Source organism: Anas acuta, chromosome 1 (assembly GCF_963932015.1).
Source record: "Anas acuta chromosome 1, bAnaAcu1.1, whole genome shotgun sequence".
Taxonomy (NCBI): domain Eukaryota; kingdom Metazoa; phylum Chordata; class Aves; order Anseriformes; family Anatidae; genus Anas; species Anas acuta.
Genome location: NC_088979.1, coordinates 176,417,421 through 176,436,008, shown reverse-complemented (window position 1 = coordinate 176,436,008; position 18,588 = coordinate 176,417,421). Strand labels below are relative to the sequence as shown.

The 18,588-nt window shown below is 35.4% G+C and overlaps 1 protein-coding gene across 5 annotated transcripts in view; it reads left to right on the top strand.

Moving 5' to 3' along the window:
• Positions 1–18,588, top strand: part of DOCK4 (dedicator of cytokinesis 4) — a 247,923-nt gene that overhangs the window by 91,285 nt on the left and 138,050 nt on the right. For 4 of the 5 annotated variants that reach the window (XM_068669481.1, XM_068669483.1, XM_068669480.1 and 1 more), the window contains exons 1-3: positions 1,716–1,859; positions 5,815–5,899; positions 7,545–7,696. In XM_068669481.1, the coding sequence (XP_068525582.1) occupies positions 1,750–1,859; positions 5,815–5,899; positions 7,545–7,696 (347 nt within the window). In that variant the 5' untranslated portion in view covers positions 1,716–1,749. Of the gene's footprint in view, positions 1–1,710; positions 1,860–5,814; positions 5,900–7,544; positions 7,697–18,588 lie in introns of those variants that run through there. The other variant, XM_068669485.1, reaches the window with a different exon arrangement.

Below are 18,588 nucleotides of genomic sequence, written 5' to 3'. Positions count from 1 at the left end.
AGCAAGTATTTGCTTTATGTGCTTTATGTAGCAAGTACATTAGTGCAAAAGGAGCAAATCCATGATCTGCATCTGTAGATAACTATATCTGTAAGGCACGTGCATTTGCTTGAAGAGCCACTCAACACCTTGAGATGCAAACAACTTAGACAAATTCTAAATCTTTGGAAAAAAGGATGCTTTCTTGAAAATGTTATTTTGAGCTTAATGGTGTTCTTAAATACTACCATGTCTTTTGTATTCAGCTGAATAATTTACTTCAGTAGAGCTTGTCATCAGATACTGAAAACAAAGATGCACCTGAATTAGTATTTATTGGATTTGTTTATTTTTTTTACTGAAAAATTAAATCTTTATCTGGTGGAAAACCATGAGCACATGCTGTCAGCCTAGTTCGCTGTAACATTCCCATAAAGTCTTGTCTTTGTTTGTTTGTTTTGTTTTGTTTTGTTTTGTTTTACTTATAAAGGTCACATATCCCTATTTTTCTTACTGAAGCCAATTCCTTTTTTCTTCACTGGTGTTATTATTGTGTATTCAAAATACACTGATTTTGTTTTTTTCCAGACAACCAAAGGAAATAATAAATCAATGCCCACTTTAGTGAGCTGATGAATGAAGTGAATGAATATGAAATAAAAAGAGCAAATTTGTCAAACAGCAGAGTTTGTCAGAGCCCTTGGAATATAACATTTATTGACAGAGAGTAATGCTGCTTCTAAGTGAATTTTAGCTTTTCATGTCAATTATGCAGCAAAATTAGTTGAATTTCATTTTTATGTCATTCTTTTCATAGGAAGAAGTAAAAGGGAAATGAGGGCTTTTGTTTGTTTTTTGTTTTCTTTTTGGCAAGAGTAAGTGTAACAAGTCTGCTTTTTTTTTTTTTTTTTTTTTTTTTCAGTCTGTGTGATGTGCCATTTAACAGAGGTTGCAATAGTTTCCTCAAACTGAATTTTCTTAGAAAATTATATTAATTAAAACTACCTATGGTCAATGAAGGAAGAGTTAAACGAACTTCTGCTGTGTGGAAGGAAACCATTATGGGAAATGTCTTATGTCCTTAACTGGAATATAATTAGAGTAGGAGGATGTGGTTTATTCATATTCACATAATTTTGTCTGTTTCACAGTTAGATGAAGCAGAACTGTCTGGAAGAGATTTCTGTCTACAGGATACTGTTTATTTGCATAAAGACCATGGCATGTGCCTGTATGTCCCTGCAAGAAAAAGTTAAAAGAACATTAATGCTGTGTAGTTCAGGGTTTGAATGCAAGAAGCTTTGATCCCAATACGTGTGTGAGTTCAAATAGTCACAGATTACATGTTCAGTTTTGAAGAGACAACAAAACAGAATGAATGTGCTCCTGGAATAAAACAGTGCTGTAACATGCAGCAACTTTTTGTTGAATCTTTGTTGCATCTCTCACATAAATTAGACTGCGTAACATATTAGGTGTAAGAAGTTGGAGTGAAATTTTGGAGTGAGTTCGGTGGAAAGATACAGTCTGTGGTAAGCTCTAAAATGATTTTACGCACATACGCACACATACATACAGGTAAAGAGGTCACACTATAATGGGGAGATGAAGGATCATGACTAGCTAGGTAAATAAGGAAGGAATTTCTTTGAGTTCCACACCACATCTGGATTTGTTAGGATTGTAAGTTTATGCAGTTGATGTAGATGCAATTCTTTCTTTATCTCACAGAGAAATGAGGGGGATCTCTTTCACCGACTGTGGCACATAATGAATGAAATCCTGGACCTGCGAAGGCAGGTCCTTGTTGGCCACCTCACCCATGATCGAATGAAGGATGTGAAGCGACACATCACTGCTCGTCTGGACTGGGGCAATGAGTGAGTAAATACAGTAACAGAACAAAATGGTGTAATCTAATTGTAATACCAGTTTGAGGCTCATGATAGGATTTTGAAATAAGGAACAAATTGCTGACAGATGTCACCTTTTTTAACGGATTTTCTCCATTTTTTTTACTGTCTGCTGTGTTTTAACAGTGAAAAATGACTTGCACCTTTGCTTTTTTTCTTTCACTAAAGGAGTATACTTGCTTTGATTAGTTTTATGTAGCAGTGGTACTGTCTACAAGAAAATTGCACTGAAATGTCTGCAGCTTCCCTTCAAGTCTTTTAAAAACACACCTGACCAGATTCTCATGTGGCACAGTTTAGCATAGCTGTGTTATGTTAACTGAAATTATATTGGCTGATGCTGCTTTCTTTTTGATTTGATTTGATTTGTTCATATGATTCAGTGTCTACTTAATCATCTCTAACATTCGTCTTGATACTGTGCTGTGCTTCTTTCTTTTATCTGAATAACTAATAAAAAGAGCTAACTCAAGTTATATTCTCTTCTTTTTCAAAGCAAGAAATTTTTATGTATTTGTCTTAAACCCCTGCTACTTCAAATAATGTCTCTTCAGTATTACCAAATGCCTAACAGCATAAAGAGTTGTAGGGATAGAGAATTGCTATCATAATGCGTGATGTTGAAAGTGATTTCTAAATCATTTTCTGAGTGTAGCTTTCAATGATCTTACTATTATCTGGTGTAGTTTGAAAGGCCAATAAGCTCATCTCTATTCCTGGTACATCACCCATGGAGAAAATAAGCACAACGGGTTACTCTTGAATCCAGTATTACTGGTGAAAACAGTGCCACAGATTAACATTTCATTGGCATTTGCAATAAGAGTCAAAACTAGCTTGAGCCTCTGCTCTTGTAACAGAGAGGCACCAGGCTCTTGCGATTCTTTCTTAAAGAAGTGCCAGCTTAGGCTGGCTTGGGCACCGTTTAGCAGCTGAGTAGCTGAGAAAATAAATGTGACTTTGGAAAACTAGTTAAACTAAAACATACAAGTAAACTAATCTCATAGATTAAAATCCTATGCTATTGAAATTTTAGCAATTGTACCAAAACAGGCTGATAACGTCATACTTGCTGATACTCTTCTTAGACCAGTCCTCTGTACTTTGTTCTTTAGGAAACTTTTTTGCAAACTGTCTGACTATACATACAATAATAGAGAACTTGGGAAATCCAAATCAGCCCTTGAAAAAATAAGCATATTCTTTGAAGCTTGTGACTGGAATACGCTTCAGTCACTCTAAGTTTCAAGTGGAAATAAATGCTCTCAGTAGGAATGGCTATGATTTGGATCTCATCTGTAATATTTTCCTTCCCCACTCTACGGGTATGGAGCCATTAACTTACCAACGAGGCTTTTTTTTTTTTTTTTCTTTCCCTCTCCTCATCATTTGTACCAAACAACAAACATTCTCCAAATTATGCTACAACAAACCTCATAAGCTACTAATAACCACAGCTTTAGACTTCAATTTATTTGCTCTGGTCTGTCCAGTACCTTTAATTCTGATTTTTGCAAGTGTTTACTGCAGCGGCTACAGAAGGGGTTGCAGAGGTGGATTTTATGATGTGAGCATCTGTCCTCTGAAGCCTTAACCAAGCTGTGAAACCTGGGCTGTGGAGTCAGCCAGGATGCCTGAGTTTTAAAAGGATCCCAGTTTGCTTTCTTTTCCTTCGTCAGTCTCTTTAGGGAAAGATGGTGTCATCGCCATCCATTATTCTGTTCGGAAAGTAACGAGATTGTTTTGGGGGACCACATAGAGCAAAATTAAGCTTCTTCCAGCAGAGGAATTCATAGTAATGTTGGAGACTCAAAACATGCTTGAAAGCTAAAAGTGGATGCAAATTTGAGGCAAAAACATAAATGGCTGCAATAGCTTTCAAAACTCTGCCTCAGATGGGATGAGATAGTGAGACTTGGTCTTTGCTCAGCTTTCTAAGTTTGCAAGTGAGAAGACTACTGCAATACTTGCTGAACAAGTTATCTGAATGCAGATGTGTTGCCTATCAAATGTGTTTGAGCCCATAATTTTGTGTATTGGTAATGTAAACTCTTTGCACATATTTGTGTTGGTGTCAGAGTTTTATCCATTATGCAAGATGCCATGGATACTTCTCATTATGTTGTTTTCTTTTAATCAAGCGTGTTCTTTGTATTTATTGTAGTAAACAGCAGAAAGAGTGCTACAGCTGGTTTTACTGGACATCACCTTTTATTGGTCATCTCCTAAGGCATTTTTGATGTGTTTTAACTTTCTAATGCAGCAATTTTTTTTCCTTAACTGTTCATGAAACAGCCTTACAGTTATTTTAGTCTTAAGATATCCTTTATAAAATAAAGGATGTTTTGATTTTTTAATCTGTTTTCTATTTTCTTCACTTATTACAATTTCCACAGCATTTAAGTTGATGAACAGGACTTTATTGTTTTCTTCTAAGTACCAGATAAAGTTGTTATTCAAAACCCTTGAGAGAAACTATTAAAAGCACAGCAGGAGTGCCACAAAAGACTGTCCAAAATGCAATTTTGGCTTGTGTAAATCTTAAAAAAAATAATAGAAAAAATCACTTAATAAGCTCAAACTCTATAGATTTGCCTAATGATGTCGTGTTTACTTTCTGTCAGCATGAGTGAAAGCAATACAATTTATATGCGCTTATTGAAAGCTTTCTGCACTGTGATAAAGTATTTAACATCTGAAGTGCAGGTCTTAAAAACAGAAAAAATTGTCTGAGTGCAGCCACTGTACACAATTAAAGCTTATTTTACATAAATGAGTATGGTTCTCCTGCCATACTTCTTTCTAAAAGGTATTAATTTCAGTCTAATTTCTTTGCAACTTTTCAGCCCAAAGGAGACGAGATGGATCACGTTAGATCAATCCCTGTTTGCATTCTGTACTATTCCATTTCTATGAGACCAGCACCATAAATTCATTCTCTAACAATTTTTGAAAATTCTGCATCAACTACTGAATATTACAATATTTCAAGTAGACAATGGCTAGTAGCCTATCTGATAAGGTTAGAATACATTTTGGCATTCGGGTGCTGTTTCCGAAATCTTTTCTTTCGCTTGTATTTTTTCAGTTAAACTGATTACATGCAGAAATATTCAGTAGTAGAATTAACTGAATTTTAGGGGGTCCTGAAAGTACTGCTATCTGAAAGCCTAACCACCTAACACAGTGGAAGATCTGTCTGCTTAGAGTTGTGATGAATACTGAAGTCATCAGTTCCCACTCTTCAAAAACGGATTTTTTTTTTAACTTTCTAATCTTTCAAGTTTTTCTAAATTCATCATGACTACCTACTCCCCCATATGTGTTCTTAATCCTTATTGCTTGCTGCTGTGCTGAAAATAAGTTTTATTCCTGTTGACTGAAGTGTATTTCATTATTTCATTCAGGGTATGCTGCCAAGCAGCTTTGATGCCTTCCAGTCCAAATTAAAAATAAATTGATATTTTGATGTTTATGGGTTTTCTTTTTATATTCTTTTGTACTGTTGTCATTCAATATGACAATACTAGTGCAATTCCCATTGTATGCTGCCCACAGTAGTATAGACAGTACCCATTGTATATTGTTCACAATGTGAAAATGAGCTTAAAATTGTGGAAATATGTATTCTGCTAATGTAAAAAAAAAGTGAAGAAAAGGGAGGCATCATTCATGAACAGTGGATACAGCCAAAATATTCAAAAACAAACAAACAAAAAACAAAAACCAAGAACCCCTTCCCCCCAACAACTAACAACTGTAGAGTACCACTAACATCTGCTTTGCTAGATGGAATCTTTATGTGAAATAGAAGAAAAGAGTTAAATTTATTGATTTATTTTCTCTTCGTATGTAGAGGCTAATTACTTGCTGTTATTCTAGTGCTTTATGGTATCTCATTGTTTCTCTTTTCCTCATGCAGACAATTGGGACTTGACTTAGTTCCGAGAAAAGAATATGCTATGGTGGATCCTGAAGAGATCAGCATTACAGAGCTCTACAGGCTGGTACGTGAACATAATAGTCCTTGAACTGTCAAATTACATGCTGAGGTTTTCATGGCAACTTTCTTGTATTTAATCAAAAGTTGTTGTTTTTTCTCAAATACACTGGAATTTGATAATACAATTACGTTTGCTATGAGGAAAGATTTCTTTTTAATAGTTATTTCATCTGTACCTCTGTATGATATGCTTTGATTTGATACCAAGTTTGAGTGCACACATGTACATACTACATGTTATTTGTTGAAGGTTTTGTATTCTAATATATCATTAAAATTATGTGTTCTAACATGAATTTAATCATTGATAAAAGCTTATGAGACTCTTTAACTGGCCCCTGAGTCCTGTTAGATAAGATTAATGGAAATACAATAATATACCTGTGGTACGAGTATTGTCATGAATAATCTTACTGGCCTGTTGATCTCTTCTAATATATTAATGTGAATAGCAGTTGAACTGCATAATAATGCTCTCCTTTGGGCATGAAAGCCCATCTTGGCCTACTGAAATTGTACTGATACTTCTTATTCTGATTTAATCTCCAGTGAGGTGTAAGAAAACATGCCAATTCCTTTCTGTGGGCTTTGGCTCATGGTGCTACAGCTGTAGTAATAGAATCCTGAGCCCTATTTGCTTACAATTAACCATTTATTTAAACTAAATTTTATTTATGGTAGTCCATGTATTTAATATAGAATGTGGAATTAAAAAAAAAGAAAACTAATTGTGGTAATTTGCTGTGGAGCTGAAATTATATGTTTAATATTTTTTATGACTTATTTTGATGACTTGTACTGTCAAGTCTAATAGCAATGTATTCACACTAGAATCAGTATACCTTTGGGCAGGTTCAGCCATATGTAACCTTACAGAATCTTGTTGAAGTACTAGATGAAATACAGTGAGAAACTGTATTAATTAATCAGAAGAAGAAACATACAGAGGAAGAATAACGCAGAAAAGTAATGATGAAACTCATGGAGTGCACTAAAGAGAAAGAAAAAGTGCACTAAAGAGAAAGAAAAAGGCCCAGAATAACCTCAGTTTAAAGGCTAAGTAACTTAGAAAGATCACTGTTTTAAAATTGGTTTTGGTACAGCATAAGAGAGAAATAGTATACCCTTAATTGATGTTTAAAAAATGGTGAAGGTCTAAACTGGAAAGTCAAACCAAGAGAGCTTAGTAGCCTCTACGCAAGCCTGTCAAAGATTAGAAAATAATGAAGTGATTTTTTCCATTTTAAAATACTTCTCCTAAGTCTTTTGCAAAAGCATTTTTGTGTGTATTTGAATACGAGAATATCAGATCATTAACTATTTAAGCTAGCTATGAAATACAACCCTGTAGGTTTACAACAGAGGTTTAAAATGGCTTGAAATTCTCAGAGCACAAAAAAGGTAATCTTGTAGAGGTTACTGTTGTATCCCAGTGATAATTATGATGCAGTGTAACACTGGAAAATCTCTTGCCTTTCTTCTCAGACAGGGAAAAACATGTAAAGAACAAAACCCTACTGCAAACTAATATTGAATTAAAAGTTTAAATATTGGGAATAAGAAAATAGTCCAGTATTATGTTTTCTACCTTTTTATTTTGACATTTTTACAATTCAAATTTACTACTGTGTTTTTTGTGCTATTTTTAGATGGAGCATCGTCATCGAAAAAAAGACACACCAGTACCGGCTAGCAGCCACCACCTTTTTGTTCAGATGAAGAGTCTGATGTGCTCCAACCTGGGAGAGGAACTGGAAGTAATCTTCTCACTCTTTGATAGTAAAGAAAATCGGCCCATCAGGTAGAACATGATTTTTCGCTGGGATACTGATTTTACATAAATGTTGTCAATGTGTCTCTTTCAATCCTGGTAACAAATTTCACATTTAGAAACAAGCAAAAACTAGCATTGATTCAGGATTATTATTATTATTTTTTTGCTTCCTTTTGTAATTTAGTTCCTATAGTTAATATTTGGCAGTATCATTCTAGATGTAAATAATTTATTTTTCTCCATGTTGTTTACTTATTTCAGTTTCCAGTTTGTTTTGCTTGAGTGGGAACATAGATGCATACAGAGTGAATATTAATTCTGTGACCCAAAGGTCTTTCTTCAGTATCTTTATTTTCCTTTCTCCTAATCAGCACACATTCAGAACTTAGAACTGTTGCTTGCTCTGTAATATTTATAAAATGAATTCTCCTAGATACTTCAGACTGGAGAGCTTAGTGAATTATAAATCTCCTTATAATAGGAGCCTGAGGTGCGTGCTCTTAAATGAAGCAGTCAAAACTGGTCTCACATGTATTTAGAGTTTGTTTGGCTTTCGTTTTTTTCATCTGGGAGCTGATCCTGGAACCATTCATCTTCTGTTTGTCCTAGAGCTGAAATTCTGTGCAAGCCCTGACAACACTTTTAATTTTAAAATGATCAGTAGCTATTTCTATTCCCAGCATGTTTCTGGCCAAGAGAGAGGACAGGAGCAGAAACCATGATGCACTTTGTAAATATGAGCACAGGGGGAAAGTGGAGTTAGTGGAAGAACCTTCTGTGTGAAGAACCTTCTGGAATATTGCAGGAAGACTGAATAAGCAATGCCATACAAATGCTTGTGGTGTGGTGACGCAAGACCGGTCAGAAGGCTCCCACTCATAATTTGCTGCTGGTTGTTAGTGTATTCTTCTCAGTTCTCCTACCTGTAGTAAGAACGTGTACTGGAGGCAGCAAGTATCTGCTTTAAGGCTGGCCACTGAAGAAATGAAAGACTAGAATTCAAAACAAAATATACTTCAGATAAGAGAGCACACACATACACCAACAGAAAGAAAAGCTAAGCCTGTTAATAGGGTAAAAAGTGTTCTTCTAAATGTGTACAAAGTCATGATTGTGTACTACTTGTCTTTTTGTATATACGGCAATATGAATTTGGTTGTGGTGCATGAGGAAATTGGGCTGAATTTGACAAAATGATGTTTGAAAATTGTGCAAGATAGCTACCTACTTCTAAGGAAGATCATACTGAGTAAATTGATTTTTATTGTTAATGAAATAGTGTAACTATTGCTGGGATATTAGCTGCTAAGTACTGACACTTCATTCTGGCCTGCACGTTGGACATTAGTCACTGAAAGACAGTTTACTGTCATTTCTGAGAATTAAATGTGCATCAGGGCACATCTTTTGTGTCCATTCCAGTGAATGGCATAGCAGGTGATGGATTTAGGAGAGAGCTTCAGACCTTGACAGAAACAATTTGGGAGTTATAGATTGCTGAAAACAAGGTTATGGCAGTAGTGGCTGTATGAAAGCAAATGGATTGGATTTCACGTTCACATGAAAGCACAAATTTTCGAGCTGTTTGTCACATGCTTGCTGTGATCTGACCTTTAGTTATTGATTTCTGACTCCAGTGTCTGTTTGCAGCTGCTTTATTATGTGTAAACTTCCTCATCCCATTACTGACAAACCTTGAAGGAACATGTTGTCATGAATCCAAACTGCCTTCTAGAGCATGGGAGGAATGACAAGGTGATATTTGTGAAGGTAGTTTGCTACCACCTGTAAAACAAACACACACACACCCCTCTACCACAAAAAATAACAAAAATCCAAGCCAGGAAACAAGAATCCCCTCAATGCATTGAAAAAAAATGAACCTGAGAGGGTTTTCACAAGAACAAATTAAAATATAAGGTATATTTGCATCGTAGAATGAGCTGGAATGCAGATGTGTCCAAGGTGGAGACAGGTGATCTTTGTGGACTGGATCTGCAAGCAACATCACCATGTTGTCACAAACTTAAGAGGCTTTTGTGCTCATGCTCAATACATGCATGGCCACAGTTCCCAGCCCTACTCTGTATTTCAGACAGTTGGCTATTTGTAGAGCACATAAATAAGTCTGAAGTCTTGCGTATGTATTGCACACACAGCAGTACAGTATGAGTTACATTTTTCATTCACTACAAATTGGCAAGATATTTCAGAGGTCTTTATGCCCTGGCTACAGCTGATACACGCATGCAATAAACAGCCTCCCTCAGGAGGAGACGATGTGTAAGAAGAGACTGTGTGCACTCCTCAGTTACTCCTCAGCTCAAATCTGCCATGAATCCGAAGCCTACTGGCAATAACAGAGTTGTGAGCTGCAAAGTGTGGAGCCTGGATGTACATGCTAATTCTGGAAGAAATTAGCAGGTCAAAAAGGTGTGTTTAGCAACACCTTAGTGTCTGTCACAACCTTGCTGGGTGATTTGCCTGTTGATTTCCCAAGTCATTGCTTTATAGCCCACTAGAAAAAAGCAATGAAAATACTAGATGAAGTTCTTGCACCTTTGAACTTAAGGAACTGTACATGGTAATTTACGTCCTGAAATAGAAAGATACTTGATTAAAAATATAAGTATATGAATATACGTAACTTATTATGTATTTCTTAAATTTGTCAGTTATGGTATTAGAATTTGGGGGTTTTGTTTCTTTGGGCTTTTTGCTTTTTACCTCAGATTTCAGTTTTTCAAGCACTATATGTATACCAAGCTTTCCTTAGGTGGATAATGCTGCTTGTTTTAATGAGGCAGTTGGAATGTATAATGTTAAGTACAAGCTTAGAGGTACAATTGCTCCAAAAATAGTGGCTGCTTGTAGATTCTAATCTGGTTTTCATTGTCCGCCTGATGTAAATTGACATAAAACAGGTGATCTTTGTTGCCTCTTAGAGAAAGAGTTCATTTGGAGAGAGTAAAAAGAGCAGAATTGAGATTTAATGATGGAATTTCTGTTCAGATATATTTCCTTATTAAGACTAACTCATATTCTTATCAGATCAACCTGCAAACATAAGATCTCTATATACTTGTTTCATTATTTATAACCTCAGGTTTATACAGTTGAAATAAAAGCTTTAAAAGACCGTTGGGGCAATATTATCTGTTTGTTTGTTTTTAAATAGATCGTGCACCTTTTTTGAGACTGTGGAAAATATAATATTTTATATTCTCAGTTTCATACATTCTATGAAGCTGTTTGAGCAGAAATGTTTGTTCAAGCATCATGGTTTAAAAAAAAAAAAAAAGCAATTGTAGATACTGAGGTGGAGCAAGTTCATACAAAAGGGAATAGTAAGGCTTTAGGAAGCTTGAGTAGCAGCACTTTTCCTAGGCCAGCTCCAGGCTTGTGCAAGAAAAAGACTGTGAGTAGGATGCTCTGATCTGGTGCAGGTAGCTAAATTCAAAAAGGAATATATCATGTTCATCTCACAGATCACTTGGCTTCTTCATGTTATTGGCCTGCAGGGAACCAAAACATATAAAGATATTTTATTGCGATATAGATTATTTTATAATTTATTAATACAAATCTGTCTGGATATCACCGGAGAATTTATACAGAATATTTTCATTACATTTGGAGTGTTTAAACATGACTGATAAGAGGATGTCATTTACTTACATGGATAAAACAATCTGATCTTGCGATAGTCACTTTGTAGTGTTTGCAACTATTGATTTTTGTGATCAACTGTAGTGCAGTATGCTTTGAAAGGGTTTCATTTCCCTCTTCCTTTAATTTAAAAATATCTGAATTTATTAATAATGTGGATAACATGTTACCATATGAAAACCAAAAGAAAAAGGAATGCAATTGATAACATAGGGAAAGTATGGTTTAATAGCTGAACCTTATATTAAAGTGCAAGAATAAGGTTGCCCTTAGGCCATTGTAAAGTTGTAGTTTTCTCAGGCAATATTAACAACTGCCCAGACTTATATTGTCATTGAACAATGAAAGGTAATGAAACATTTTTTATTGTTGTTGTTGCTATAGTTATAGGTTCTTTCTGAAAAAAGCGTGCCATAGCAACTGTGTCAAACCAAGTTACAAGCAGCAAGCACAATGTGTTAACAGATCTTGCATTTGATTTAGCGGGGCTAGAATTATTCCTAATAAGAGAATACAGCATAATGACATGAAAAGACCAGATTGAAAGAATATAGGTGTATAAAGTAGAATGAAATTTAGATATTAAATTGATTAAATTGAAAACTATGATCCTGAATATCAGCACACAACTTTTATCTATTTCTCATGATCCTTATGTTTTGCATAGGAGGTAAGTTATACGTGTGTTCTTGGCAGGGCTGGATTCTAACACTTCAGTGCTAGACACTGTTTGTCTTTGTAAAGACAACCAGAGGAGGAAAAGGAGAATACTAATGATTGTAATTCCCTTTAGAGAATAATTTAAGGATTGTTGCTCTAGCTTAAGAAACAGTCGAGATTCCCTGGGAGCTAGAAAATGTAAGGCTGAATATTTGAAGACAGAGCAAGAAACTGAGCATGGGTCCTTGTCTTCTTAAAGAAAGGTCCAACCTGTTAATATAATTCCATTCTTCAGCTACACCACAACCTTGTTTCTCTTTAAAAAAAAAAAAAAAAAAAAAGTAGCAAAAAAGTCCAAAGTGGTCACAGCACACTTTATCTGTAAATTTAGTATACACTTCTTCATCACTTTTTCTTTCTCTAATCGCTGGTGGTCCATTAGAAAAGAAGAGGGAGGGATACCTTTACGCTCTGGAATATGGGTTGGTGGAGGTGTCTTTCTGTATTCATGAGTGTAATACCAAGATTAAGATTTATGCCAATGCTTAGCTTTTCTTTTTTTGTTTTAGAAGGCTTAATGGTGAATAAATGGACTTTAGGATTGGAATACAACTCCAGTGACATCTAAACTTAATGTCTTTGTGTGAATCACATACCTAGGCTTCTGCTAAGCATACAGACTGTTTTAGTTGAGTTTAGTTGAGCTGCCAATTGGTGAAGATGAGAAAGTGAGTCAGCTGATAATACGTCTATGTCTACTTTAGGGCATTCTGATTAGCTCTTTAGAATCCATCAGCTGTATTTATTAAAGAGCTGCCCAGCGTACCCTGAAGTAATTTTGACTTGAATCCATCCAATTTATTTTTTGTTTTCTATGCAGCTACTTCAGATCTCAGTAAAGTTTCAAAAAGAGTTGTTGTTGAAATCATAAAGGATATTAATATTAATATTATTTAGCTGACTGCTTGAGATTAGCCTCTCAGAGTGGAACCAAAAAGAAAAGTACCCTGAATTTGCTCTTAAAATATTTGCAAAGAATTTGCAAGGAGTAGGGAGATCAAAATCACATGATGAATTTATGCACACATTTATAACTGTTGCTTAGGTATATATTGAAATTCTTTTGTTAAGAAAGAAAGCGCTGACTGTGTGACTCTTCTGTTACATTGTGGTAGGCAGTGTACATGTTCCAGTGTAACAGAGAAATTGATCTTCTGGTTGCGTATGACCTACAAGTGCATTTCTAGACTAGCACCTGTTAAGTAAAAGATTAAAACCATAATATCCTTACTCTGGTTTTGATAATGTATCTTAGTATTTTTAGGTGTCGAATGAAAGGAAAATGAAGGAAAAGAAAATTAATTAAAGTTATAACTACATTATTTTCAAATAATTTTTCATTTTAACAGCATGGATAAATGCTAACAATCTTCCCAATATGTAGAAGAATTAGACAGTAATAGCTTTTCAGAGAATTGTGATGTAGAAACGAATTAGTGACTTGCCTAGAGAAGAAATCAGATAGTGACAGAGATTCAGCATGATGCTGGGGGAGGGAAGGCAGTGTCTGACCTTCAGACTTCCTGTCTAAAGACTTCTCTAGATTGGGAGCAGCTGTGATGTATCACTTGCACCCAGTTTACACACACTTTAGGCAACAGAATTTTTTTCTGTCAAATTTCGTAAGATAGAGATAAATGTTCTTTTGTGATCAGTCTTGCTCTTGATAGGAATCTTAGCTTTTGTTGGGGACTGTACTTTTCTCGATTTTTTTGTTGCTGGAAATTTCTATTAAAATTTAATTTTTTAATTATGTTGGTGTCTGCAGAAGCATCAATTCTGTTGAGTATTAATTATGCAATAGTAAAATGCAGGCTTATTTATGACTATTATAGTTAATAAACAGTTATGAGTAATTACTTTGCAGAGTATTTCTGTATTGATATAATTTTACTAATTTTAATGTGTACCTTCACGCTTCAAAAAGCTGTTTGGATATGCACATCTACTTTTTGAAGCAAGAAAACTGCAGAAGTTTGCTCTTGATAGTCAAGTATTGAAATCTGAGGGATGATGTACTTATGTACTTGATGCATTAAGACTACTGTTGCAAATAACTTTCTGACTAATTGGTACATACTAGTTTCTCTTGACTCTCTTGTGTATGCATACGTATTTATACATACTTTTCAGCTAGACTAACTACTAGGAGTTTCTAGGAGTTTTTTTGTTTTTTTTTTTTTTTCCTTTACATTAATAATAAACAGATGAAGTCAGCCCCTGATAAGTCCCATAGTTTTCACTGTTGTATTCATTTACATTGTTCCATTTGCTTCCTGCTTTCTGCTTTGCAGTTTTCTTTCTTAGGACAGTAACAGTCACTTCATGGGACATGGCAAATTTGTGAATGGCTCTCCTTTAACAGCCATATGACTTGTCCCAGTAAAATTCTTTGGTTGTGTCTTCTACTAACCTTACATTCTTCTTCCCCTTTTATTTCTGTCCAGGTCACAAACCTGTTTGTGAATTTTTCATTTTTTTATTTTTTTTAAGTAAAAATTTGCCTTGATGAAGCTTTACTTTGTAACACTAATTACATTGTAAGAATTGTAATAGACAAGCAATATTTTCTGTGTACATAGTTGTAGAGTAGTATTGGCTTTGTATCTGGAAAATGTAAGAAGTCCGTGATCGTATCTTCAGTTTTTCTCTTGAGGCTTTTTTGTCTTTCAGTTCAATCTTGTGGGCTTGGCTACTGCTGAGCTTTTACTGGGTACTCAGAGTTGTACAGCATCTTTGTCTGTTTCTGAAGTATGTTGTCTCAAACATACTCTGCCTCGATCTATTGAGAGTCCAGACGGTGGTTAATTAGTGTTGTTCAGAAATGCTTTCATAAAATCTGTTCCTTGTATCTGGCACGCTCAACAAATGTTTGAGAAAAGCAAAATCCAAAGGGTTTATCAATTTAGTACTGGGCTTTAATGGTTTGTTTTAATACTGTCTCATTTTCTTATAAGACTGCTATGTACAAGCAGTGCTAGCCAGTGGGAGTAGGGTTGTAGAGCATCAGTTGATGCTAAGAGCTCAGTGTTAACATGTGTGAATGTTTGGAGGATTAAACTAAGGACAAATTGATGTGGTTGTGTGGACTGATTGCTCAGGAATGGCAAGAGCATATCTGCCAGTTTAATCCAGGAGAAATCCAGTTCAATAATTTAGACTGTTTTGTATTGTGAATCAAAACATGACTTGTGAAGGCAATTGGGAGATTTTCTTCAAAAGCAGACTCCCGATACAAATTAAGCTGATCATGTAGATCATAAAATAGTATGTATATATATATAATAGTGTATATAAAATGAGTGTTACAGGATTATAGTTTGAATGGGGAAAATTCCTGTAAAACAGAGCAACTGAGCTGTAATTCTGTCAGTTTTTACTCTGGGTGTTAGACATTGCAATTACGTTGCAAAAACATTTTCAGATTTAAATGGGATTATAGATTAATTTCAGTTGATTTTAGAGTGAGATGCACTTATAGGAAAATAACTAATTTTAAACTAACGACAAAAGATACGATATCGTGGAACTCCAAAGGAAGACTGGAAATGTGTGTTGTCAGCATTTCAGAAGAGTGCAACGACCTTGTGTTCTTCATTAGCTGTTTTATACATATATTTTAATTTGTGAATATTTATGAGATTTCTGAAGTTTTTGAGATTTTTCTATTCTTAAGAAATTATCATTAGCTTCTCTTCTGTAAAGTTGGAGTATGAAGGTGCTTAGATTCCCAACATTGAGAATACCAAAGAATGTGACAATGATTGTGTGCCTTGGGGTGTCTTATTCACTTACCAGCCCAGAAGTTAACTAAATGAACTGAACCCTTTTCCAGCAGTTGGATCACATGTACGAATTCTGTAGTATGTATTTTAACTGATTACACAGATCCCAATTTACAATGTAAGATTTTTTGAGATATAAAGGACATTTGATGATGGTAAGTTCTTTTCTCTTTAAGTGCTCATGTCATTTGCCAAGTACCGCCGTTTGTTGCAGCAGCGATGACCTTAGTGGAGCCAGAAAGACCATTTGTGCTGGAGCTCTGCGACCAATCCTTTAATCAAAAATATATTGATTTTTTTTTTTTTTAATCAGATTCTGGAAAGATCTCACTTACCAGCTTTTAATAGAATTGTTTTAACAAGTTGCAAGGGACAACATAACAACTTAGCTGTTTTCCAGACAATGCACATTGTTCACCGAGAGTCTAACTTTATTTCTTACCACAATAATATTCTGCTGTTACTGAAAAAAAAAAAAAAAGTTTACCAGATGACTACTTTCCAAACTCAAATATCACAATGTCCTCTGAGATGCCTCCTTTTCTCTACAGCTACTGTAAAGTCGTATTTGTATTTGCAGTACATTGCTATCTGGAGATCCTGTCTGTTTCTGTAAAGAAACTTAGAAACACAGGCAACTGTCATCTTGGGGGTGCACTGTGAAAAAGGGAACAGAGGGTATTAATCTGTCTACCTGCATTTGTCCAGTTAACACAGTGGTCTCTGCTCTTGTTACTGATGAGTATGCATGAGGATGCTGCATCATCTTCTGCCCAAAGTCCCAGCTGCTCTGCTGACCTTTACATTTGCGTAGTGTTTGTGCTTCTGTATGTTATGACAACATGCTGCAGTAGAACACATTTTTTTTCCTCAAATCTGCAGTGAAGCACATGGTTCTTGTGTAGCAGTGTCTTCGCTAAGCCATTTCCTTAATGTTATCATTTTCTCCAAATAGCAATGCTATTAATAGAACAATTTTAAGGCAGCTCTTCAGAAAGATGGAGTGTGTTAAGAGTTTCTTTCACTGCTGTACACTTTGTGTCTGTGTCAATATGATAGGAATGTCTTATCACAAATGATTGATGCCTCTGGCCCCATCTGTGTGAGAAGCAGAGATAAGTTGGCATGCTAATCCTCCTTTTCCCATCACCTTGAACAACCTTGTTTGTAACTATCGTATTGCCCTCAAACGGGCGCAGATTCTTTGGCAGCACAAAGAGGAGCAGGCAGTTTATCCAAGGCCATAAAGGCAAAGTGCAGTTTCTATATGCTTAAGGACTGTGTAGGCTCTATACCACATCAAAGAATAAGCAGATTACTCTTCATTTGCTGTACTTTAAACGTTTTAGTGACATTCATACACATTAACCAGTTCATGCCTTTCTTCTCTCAGTTGTGTTATTACTTTAAATGACTTAAATCACTAATTCACTTTCAGTGGAAAGCTGAAATCCACATTTTGATACTCAAAATATTTGTGTTCTAATTTATTCTTTTGATATTTTTTTTCATAAAAAAGCCATTTTTCCCCCCTTTAAGAAACAAATGCTCTCCTCCCCTTTAATTAAGGGAAATCTTTAAGTATTTTGGTATACAAAAAAAATGTTTAAGGACATTTTTTGTAACTTCCCTCCAAGTCCCTAAACATGAGATCTGCTCTGTTCTATGGCAGCTGAAAGAAACCAACCTCTAACCTCCCTGTAACTAGAAGCTTACAGAACTGGCTAGTGTTAATTGTTAAAAGTCAGAACAGCAAGGAAGTGCTTGGACTCCTCTTGAATCTAGCTGATGATACCCGTCCTTACCCAGCAGGCTCACTGTTTTGAACCCATGACTCTTTCTTCTTTACAGGCTAAGATGTCCTTGTGACCCCTCTTGAGCTACAGCTCAGAGAGTCAATATTACTTTGAGCATGTAAGTCAATGGGGTTACACCTGAGTTTCAATATCCAGTTTACTTAGGATCTGTGCTCCAGACATCAGGAGATGCAAATAGCTCAGCTCCTTGTTGCTTCTCAGTAATGTGGAATGCTCAGCTCTAAAAGAGATGAAAAGAAGATTTGTGAAATTGTAGGGTGTGTACTCAGTGCAATGCTATAGAAGTTATTAAAAGAGTCCAGCAGTAGCCTGCATGGATAGCCATATAGCTGTGAAAAAATTGTCACCAATAGTCGTGGGGAGCAGTTCATTAGTCGTAGTCATTTGGAACTTCAGGGAAAAGAAAGACAATTGGTAAAGTGTTGTAGCATGGCAGTTATTATCTAGCAGAGGTGGAAGGTGGAGAGGAATGTATAAAGAACTATAATGCCATAAAGAAACAAATAATCCAGCTGCCTATCATCCGTGCTGCCTTTATGTGATATTCACAGAGGTTCCGATTCAGAACCACCTACTGCTGAATTTCAACTTCTTTTTGGTTCTTTTCATAGCACTATCATCATGAAAATGATAATGAAATGTTAGAAATGTTATTTTGGACACTTCTTGTCATTTATAATATGTGCATCTACTGTTCTTTTCAGGTTCTTTCCAAACACAACTCTTTATTTTCTTATTTGTAACTACTGAGAGGATTGGGGGAACAGTGAGGAGGACACTTTAAAACCTGATATGGAAAGCAGTTTAGATGGTGCAATGTATTTTTAATACAAAAGCTGGAGAGAGAGTGTGCACACATTTATTTTTGTATATGTGCATACATGCAAACACATTAGTTGGAATTCAGATTTTCTGCTCTGTTGCTTAT